An 8,717-nucleotide genomic window follows, 5' to 3' on the forward strand; every position below is an offset into this window, starting at 1 on the left:
TACAGTCTAACTTGGAATGCGCTCAGGATAACTTGAGCTCCTGACTCCTGACAGAAGATCTAAACATTTTCTGGTAGATTCTACAATGACATGGCTGGAATAATGATTCATTGCATTTTTGGTTATTCCCAGATATCGGAATGAATCTCGTTTCGAAAATCAAAATTTGGCAAGTCAATATGTGCACAATATTGAGCTTTAAGTGGGAAGTTGAACTTCGTTCCCTAGCCGTGTAACTGATCTTCCTCAAAACTTTAATACACAGTACTGTCCCAATAAAGTGACACTGAACTATTCTCTAACTAGAAAGCAATCTACTTAAAGTAGTACATTAGGGAATAATGTGTCTTTATAGCAGGATTCTAGATTGCATCTTAAAAAGGCTTAAAGTACCAGAGCTCTTACCGGGTACCCATTCTCGTCAGACCCATTGAAAATCACCAGTTAAACCCATGATTACCTGCCAATTGCATGGATGCAGTGGAGCGATGGTCCCGTTAACATTGCCACGGCCAACAGTGCCCCCTCCCGGTCATAAGAGTACAGGCTTTACACTCGCATTACAGATCTAGCGATAGTGAATCAGTTTACATTACGATCACTTTAATGTTCCTTCCTCGACCACCAATTATTGTGCACCATTTTCAGAAAACAAGAGTCCTTACAGTGAGTCTTTTATTACTGAATTTAATAAAAAAATTCAAACATGAACATGTGCAGACTAAAAGCCGTGTAACAAATTCACAATTCTACAAGGTTTTTCAATCAAGTCTGCATCTTAAAAAGATATATAGCCTCTTACCCTAAATAACACAATTGTTTTGATTCTTTACAAATGTACACAACACAGCTATAGCCATCGCACATTTGTCCAATAAATTATGAACCAGAGAAATTCCAATGATAAGAATATTTTCTTTCCTGAATGTCCTTTAAATTGTACATTTTTCCACTGTCCGTTGCTTTAATAAATCAAAGCATTCACAATAATCCGGCTTTTTATCATCTTTACACTGTAAAATATATGGTTCCTTCAAGTCCAGTCCATTGAAATGGAAAATGAGAAAAATACATGAAAAAAACAAAACATTTGCATTCAAAAGTAGTATGTGGACTGGTACGTTAGGCAGCTCTGGGCCTGGCAGGCGAAATTAACGTTTCCATAATTCAACCAATTATCAATAATCAAGAAAATAAAATGACTCCTTTTCAGGACCTCCTGCCGCAAATGACATGAATTTGATCCACCAAAACGCGTCACCCAGCTTTACCAAATTATCAGCCACCCACTGCCAAATATCAGCTATAAGGTGGTTGGTCGATCAGTGGTCCTGGCCATAGCAAATGCCTTAACCAGCACGTTTTGACACGTGGGATATACATTCAGGTTAATCTTGAAGTCCAATGCCTCGCATGTGATCAGGCCATGAACACTGAACCGCAGAATGATCTTAGGGTCAATTTGGCGCCCAGATGGTTTTATACTGGTACGTACACTGGAGAAAGACAAGCAGTTGCGTGACGCGGTGGTGGACCCTGGGAAACGTTTGACTATGTTTCCGCCAGGCCCCGAGACCACCCGTGTGGTGTGGGGCTCAGCGACGGTGCCGGCCGTGCCCAGAGTGCCCTCCGCCGCCGCCGCCGCCGCTACCGTGGTGTTTGCTCTTGTGGCCGCGCTCCCTCTCCCGCTCCCGGTCGTAGGAGCGGGACCTCTCGTGTTCCCGCCTCTCCCCGCGGTGGTGCCCGCCGCCCCGCTCGTGCTTGTGCTTCTTGGAGGAGGCGAGGTCCGAGGCACCGCGCTCCCTGTCCCGCTCCCTCTCCCGCTCGCGCTCCCCTTTGATGGGGGTGCGCGACCGGGAGCGCGACCGCTTCCTCTTGTGTCCCGAGCTGCCCCCGCCGCTGCCGCTGTGGCGACCGGAGACCTTGGAGTCGCTGTTGCCGTGGTGACTGGCCTTTGGTTTGAGGTGGGGGAGGAGCGGCGAGGGCTGGTGTCGCCGTGGCGACGGGCTGTGGGAGCGAGAGCGCGAGCTGTAGGTCCCCGAGCGACTGCGTCTGCCGTTGTAGCTGGGGAGGAGTGGAACAGGTGGTGAGACAGGGGGAATGGGAGGGCGTGCAGGGAGACGGCGACATGGTCATAGATGAGGAACTGTCTTACTGTCTGCGGGGCGAGCGGGATCTGGAGCGGGAGCGTGTTCTAGAACGGGACCCACTGCTGTTCCTGCCGATCTTGGACTCTTTCCTTAACCTGAAAAGACAGGAAACATATCTCCATTTAGGCAAGTTAAAAAGTCATGCTTGATTCAGCGACGGCACACAGAATGGACAGAGTGGGCCGGGGAACTGCGTGGGCTGAGGATCTACTGACCCGTTGTGCGGGCTCTTGGAGACCTGGGCTCGGTTGTCCGGCTCCTTCTTCACAGGCTTCAGGGCTTGGGGCTTGGGGGACTTGTCCTCCACCGGCACCACGGCCGGGGAGCAGGGCTTGGAGGCCGGGGAGAAGCCGCCGAGCGTGGAGAGGGCCGGCGTGCCGTCGGCGTTCAGACCCTTTGCCTTGAGCTTGGCCTCGGCCAGGAACATCTTCCGCCGGTCCACCTCCTTCTCCAGGTGATCGTAGTTGGGCTGGCGGGGGGGGGATCCAGGGTTAAAGATGAGGGACGAGGGAAGGGTAACAGCAGCTGGGAGCATACATAACGTGGGAGGCGTGCTGTGGACGTTACCTTCTTCCTGGTGTACAGCTTGAGGGTGGTGATGCAGATCTCCCGGATCTCCTCCTCAGTGGCTCCAAACAGAAGGTACCAATGAGGCCGGGATGGAAGCGGCATCTGGGGGACAAACACAGCTTTGTTACCTTCCGCGAGTTGTCCGCTACTTGTTTAAAATACAACAAGCAGGGCGAACGATGGACGTAAAAAATGTAAGATGCAGCTGCCACCGACCTGCAGAGCTCTGGCAGCCAAGTATATGCAGGCACAGGCGATGGTCTCGGCTTGAAACCGCACAAACACATTTGTCCTCAGGCAGTCATTCATGTAGTTCCTGTGGAGACAGAAGCACATACAAAAAACACATAGCATCTTTTCTACATGAATGCCAGGGCTTTCATACCCTGTGGTAGTGGAAATATGCATTATTTTATTATATCATGATTCCCATAATGAGCTTGAGTGTATGGGCTTAGTCGCAGTTTTAAGTAACAGCTTGGCTTTGATATTTACCAATATCAGGGAGTGTTAGTTTGCGCCTCACCCCCACTTCATGTACTACCCATTAAAGTGGCTCACACATCAAATAATGAACAAAGATTGCCATATTGGTTTCTGCATTGTGATCTCCTAAAGCCATTTTAACTTTGTCCTTTTCTCCATTCTCTTCCAAGAGCAACCATGACACAGGGCGTGTTCACAAATGAGAAGGTGAATTTGGGGACCCAGAAGAAAGAAAGCAACTTTCTATTCAGTTAAATGAAACATCCCTAACAACTCTTCAACATTAACATGCCTTGTATTGGGGAGCATGCAAGACTGGACAATACACTTGGACTAGTTTTATATCGACCTTTTGAATGGATGTTGCAGTGACAATAATGACATGCACATCAGGTCAGACAGATTCAGTATGGAAGTAAGGGGAGGTAGAGATGATGCACATCAGGTCAGACTGTTTCAGGATGGGAGGGGAGGTAGACATGATGCACATCAGGTCAGACTGTTTCAGTATGGAAGTAAGGGGAGGTAGAGATGATGCACATCAGGTAGGACTGGGATGTTTCAGTATGGTAGGCAGTCACGTGATAAAGCACATGACGCAATGGTTCACAGGTGGGGATAAAATTAAGTGCTCAAGGTGGGAAACCAAAAACTAGTCGAACCGCCTCAGCAGAAGAACATTTATAGAAAGAGGCAAAGTGTCCTCCCCAACTAAAATGAAAAGTTTCCCACCCAGATGAAAACTGTTACAAAAGCAGCTGGACGTGTGTGTAAGTGGTCATTGAGGGTGGTAGATGAGTCACAATTAGTGTACCAGCCAAAATAAACGACATGGAGCCATGAACCGTTACTTGGCATCAGAGGGCTAACACAGAAGGGGGAGGATGTGTGCGAGGTTCACACTTCACTTGAGCGCATGCACCAGAATGCCAATGCGCATCAGCGGTTTCATTCTGCCACCGTAGCATGCAAATCATTGACAATACTTTAACGTTACCATCAAGGGAATTCCTTACACATTTCAGTACCAAGATATGTTAAACACATGACAACTTTTTGATTTTGAAAAAAAAAGGTTGTGGCCACATGGAACTTGCCACGTGTACACAAAGAATTCAGTTGGACCTCTGTTCAAATAAAAAATAAATACGTTTGCTTTAGCGGCTCATGAAAAGACTACTAGCGTGGCACTACTAGATCAAATGTAGTCGTTGGATTGTGATCTACTGCTGGGTGGGCAGGGTCCCTGGAGGCAGAGCCTGAGAGCTGGATCAGCCTGTAAGACACACACGTCTGGACACCACGTCAGTTGGGGAAATGACACAGTAAGCTACTGTATATTATTTAAACAGGTAACTGGTCAAAAAAAGTACTTCTCTTCTCACTAAGTTTACTTCAATTTTAGATGCAAGTAAACTAGAAAAAAAAGCAAGTATCTATCACTACAAAAAAAATGAAATATGCATCACAGTATAAACCTTCGTATCAAAACCAAAAAAATACAAATCCTTTGACACCCAAGAGAAAATTCGATGTTGGCAGTTGGGATAGGCCCTCCCCCTTCAGTGAATCTCGGCACTGGGATTGGCTGTCTGGAGAAGGGCAGCCAACCAATGGGGGGGAGCTTCCCGAGGTCATGTGGTTGGAGGAGGCAGAGTTCAGAGGTTCTTTATGTGACTTACCAGCATGGACTACCCTTTAATCAAAGAGTAGAGAAAAGGACAAAGTTAAATCAAGCTCCCTGGGCTCCATAAACAAAAAGACTTGCAGAAATAAAACCATGTAAAAGGCACATCTCAGAAGCATCAGGTTGGCAATCAAACAAATTGCACCATCAGGGCACCGGGAAATGGATTTCATGGGGGGGGGGGCTGATGTTGCGGGTAGACCTGGGAAAGTGACTGGTGGCTGCATTTTAAATATGTAGCTAGATGCTCTGGTGAGTCACGTTTCCACTGTATGGACGTGTCACAGTGCTGCGCGTTCATGTTGAAAATCTACTGACAGCCCAGGTCTGGTAGCAGATCTTGGGCACGTGACGCGGGTTGCTGCTGTGGGTTGTGAGAGACGGGGGAACTGAGTAGGAACTTACCAGGCGGTCTGGACCAGCGTTTGGTTCTTCTCACATTCCAGGACTTGAAGGTACATGACGATGATCTGGGATGACACAAGCACGGGTTGTTGCTTACAAGACATCTTCACTGAGAGCCAATAATGAAACCGTTTGTGGGGTGTAGTGACCGGATGAGTGTGGAGGAGCTTACCTTGTGGGGATGCTTGACATGCACACAGAAGCCCAGCTCCTTCAGGACCCGCCGTTCTGCTTTGATGACTTGGTTTTTGGTATTTATGTAGTTCTGATCAAGTATCAATGAACTTGCACCCCTGGTTTTTGAAGGAATTAAAGTAAAAATAATATAAAACGGTTTCTCCCCCCCCCTTCCAGCTTCAGCAGCATAGTAGGAAGTTAAGTGCCCTTTTGTTTTCTGTGACTCTTTCTATTTCCCCTTACAACCAACTCAAAGCGGGGAGGTGTCTATGGTTTCGTTTACTTGGGGGTTTGCTGACTCCTGTGGCTCCAGTGTTAATGTTTGGCGTCTGCCGACAGCTCTCTGCCTGTATCACCGTATGTCAACGCTTTAAAGAGAAATATCAATAACTCATTGTCAAGCATATCCGAAAAAAACGAATCAGACCAATTAACAGTGAGACCGTTCTGATTCGACTCACATTTAAAAAGGGACACAAATTTCAATACAAGATGACTGGTTATTGATCAGATTATCCTGGATATTAGCCATGGTTCTGAATCAAGCAGTCATTGCCTACTTTCTTGAGAATCAACAGAAAAGTACAAAATATATTAAACAGTAACACTGTATTCAACATAGTACTAATGACAGTCTAATGACAAAATAAAGTTTAGACTTCATCCCACAAATGTATTTGTCTATTTTAAGTGAGATACACAGGATGATTTTTTTACATTACGATCATATAAAAAAAGCTAACCAAGCTAAAAGAAAAAAATGTACACCAGTGTAAGGGATTCAGGGTTAAATCATCCTCACCTAACAGGTCATTTATAATATTATTCTGCCATCCAACATTCCTGAACGTACCAAAAAACTAAGCCACACGCCGAACAAATAATTCCAACGTATGCCAAGATTGATATTTCTCTAAAAGCGATGACATTTGGTGAAATGGAAGTGTGCTCGTGTGGCAACATAATTTCCAGTGCTGGGCGAGGAGCAGCCAAACAGGGAGAACTACATTACCCAACAGCTGCCAGTATGTCTGACAAATACCCAAAGCATAAGACTGAGCCACAGAAGTCCTCAAAGACACCGGGAGAGCGGGGGGGGGGGGGGGGGCCAAGGACCTCCGGCCAACCTGTCATCCCCACGGCCCACAGTGGCTCAGCCCACGGGCTCCTCCCACAGGAAGGGGGCTGGGGTGTGGCAGAGGGAGAAGCGACACTCCCTCGCTCATGGTTTCATGCCGACTGCTTCGTCTTTACGTACCATTCCACATCACCCAGGCTTTGGTAAATGTAGCTGGTCGCTGTTAGTTGGTTGCAAGGGAAAAAAGAATCCACGTTAATGCCGAGATCGATTGAGTCGGGGCTATGTTTAATTTGAAGTCAGAGGCATGCCAATAAAGCATGTCTCATCCCATAGTGACTTAAACCATACGGCCATCTTTAGAAATATGCGTGAGGCCAATTTCAGGGTTTACTCATCACAGAAAACACGCTAGATATGTGCACAGAATGTTAACACGTGTGAGACCAGTGACGAGGAAACTGAAAAGTTTTGAAATGGTTTAGAGTACATGGATAAACAAAAGGGCACTTTCACAACAAAAAAAAACGGTATTCCGTTCAGATAAATCAAACAATTCAAAATATCTCATACAACATTTTGAATAACCTTGTGATGAAATGGAAAGATGCTTACTTTTTGCCTCGCATTTGCCGTAGGTGATGGAAGACGTTGATCACGTCTCGTATCCGCCGCGGGGCTTCTTCTATCTTGGAGGCCAGGTTGACACAAGCCATGGCTACAATCTACAAAGAAAACAAGACAAATAGTCAGGGATGTCATAACCCTCCTGGGAGGACAGCATTAACATGTTTCGCAGACGTTTAAAGTACAGCGAGCGGGTCATTACTTTAAGATAATTACATGATTTTGTTCATTACACGGCCACTAAAAATGTATCAGTAAGTTGACCAAAAATAACCGATTTTGTAATCATTTCTTTGGTCAATAAAGACGGTTGGAAATGGAGTCCATAACAAAGGTCTGTTATTCAGACCTTTGATTGCTGTCATTTAACAATCACAATAGCGTATTAATCAAAGCCGTGTAATTATCCCAATTGTGTCTGTCTATGCATCTATATCTCTCCCTCTCTATATATAAATATATATATATATAACGGGAGTGTGATAGTAACATTTCTGCCCGGAACGTAAGCGTAACGTAAGCTAACAATACGTAGCTTGTATACACAATGATCTTCCGTGTTTGGGTGTGAATGTGTGCGTGTGTGGACGCTTACCTCGAAACTGTGCTTGACGAAGGACTTGGAATAGAAAAAGCGATGGAAGAGAACCTGTCCCGTCGCCATGGCCACCTGGAGAAAGACATGTCAGCGAGATATGGGTTATAGCTCGAGTTAACCTAATGTATCTTCTTACACAATAGACAGCCGCCATTTTAGTCCCACCACGCCAACACCAGCAAGGCTAAGCTAACACTAGCCAGCTAGCAGCCTCTCTCCCGTCGTTAAATAAGGTGGATGGGGATCTCTAAATTTGTCGAAAAAACCGTAGACGCATAACATGTCTGTTACCTGGGGCAGCTTTAGCAGAATCCCCGCAGACTGGATGAGTTCACATCCCAGGATCCGAAGGTCGGTCTCCGTGTTGAGGTCTAGGCCGTCGAGCATAGAGGGGGTCGGAGAAAGCTTCTCCTCTGGAACCAGAGAGTTGTCGATCGCCAGGTAGACTTCCGAGTACACTTTATCACCGATGAGGATGCCATCGTTGTTTGTCGATGCATTAGAAGATGTTGAAACGGGATCCGCGGCCATTTCAACCAACAAAAGTGTTAGAAAAATCGGGCCGAAAAGCTGAACATGCCCCAAGCACGGAACAAGGCAGAACGATGTGCGGCGGCTACTGTTGGTGCGCCTCCGCCGAGATAAAGTAGTCCCGGAAACCCCCTGCTGCATTCAGTGGATTGCTGGTGGTGTCACTTGTTATGTAATCGTATTTAGATACGTATGCAGTAAATAATCTCAGCAGAAGTTTAAACATGACTTTAACTGAGACTTTATTTATATAAGTGTTCTTCCTATTATGTGGTAAGCTATTTTCGAGGAACTTTTGCAAGAATGTATTCCATTTTAGTATACATTTGAATTATACTTTGTAGTATACTTTAATTCCACAACGTTGTAATTAGAAAACATAACATATTAACGTAGAACATTTAACGT

General features: G+C 45.9%; 1 protein-coding gene across 1 annotated transcript; it reads right to left on the minus strand.

Annotated features, from left to right (window-relative positions):
• Nucleotides 1–661: 661 nt before the first annotated feature.
• On the minus strand, nucleotides 662–8,465 carry ccnl1a (cyclin L1a). Its single transcript, XM_030380706.1, has 10 exons — nucleotides 8,070–8,465; nucleotides 7,776–7,850; nucleotides 7,169–7,278; nucleotides 5,471–5,591; nucleotides 5,299–5,363; nucleotides 2,937–3,036; nucleotides 2,718–2,822; nucleotides 2,366–2,619; nucleotides 2,156–2,245; nucleotides 662–2,064 (listed from the first exon to the last, which is right to left on the minus strand). The coding sequence occupies exons 1-10, from the start codon at nucleotides 8,448–8,450 to the stop codon at nucleotides 1,596–1,598; spliced, it is 1,770 nt and encodes a 589-aa protein (XP_030236566.1). The 5' UTR covers nucleotides 8,451–8,465; the 3' UTR covers nucleotides 662–1,595.
• Between the last annotated feature and the right edge of the window lie 252 nt (nucleotides 8,466–8,717).

Source organism: Gadus morhua, chromosome 16 (genome assembly GCF_902167405.1).
Source record: "Gadus morhua chromosome 16, gadMor3.0, whole genome shotgun sequence".
Lineage (NCBI taxonomy): Eukaryota > Metazoa > Chordata > Actinopteri > Gadiformes > Gadidae > Gadus > Gadus morhua.

Coding starts and splice junctions, on each gene's coding strand:
- ccnl1a (XM_030380706.1), bottom strand. CDS start 8,450: ATGCAGCAGGGGGTTTCCGGGACTACTTTATCTCGGCGGAGGCGCACC. Junction 5,364..5,470: donor ATGTCAAGCATCCCCACAAG/GTAAGCTCCTCC, acceptor GTGTCATCCCAG/ATCATCGTCATGTACCTTCA. Junction 2,823..2,936: donor TGGCTGCCAGAGCTCTGCAG/GTCGGTGGCAGC, acceptor TTTGTCCCCCAG/ATGCCGCTTCCATCCCGGCC.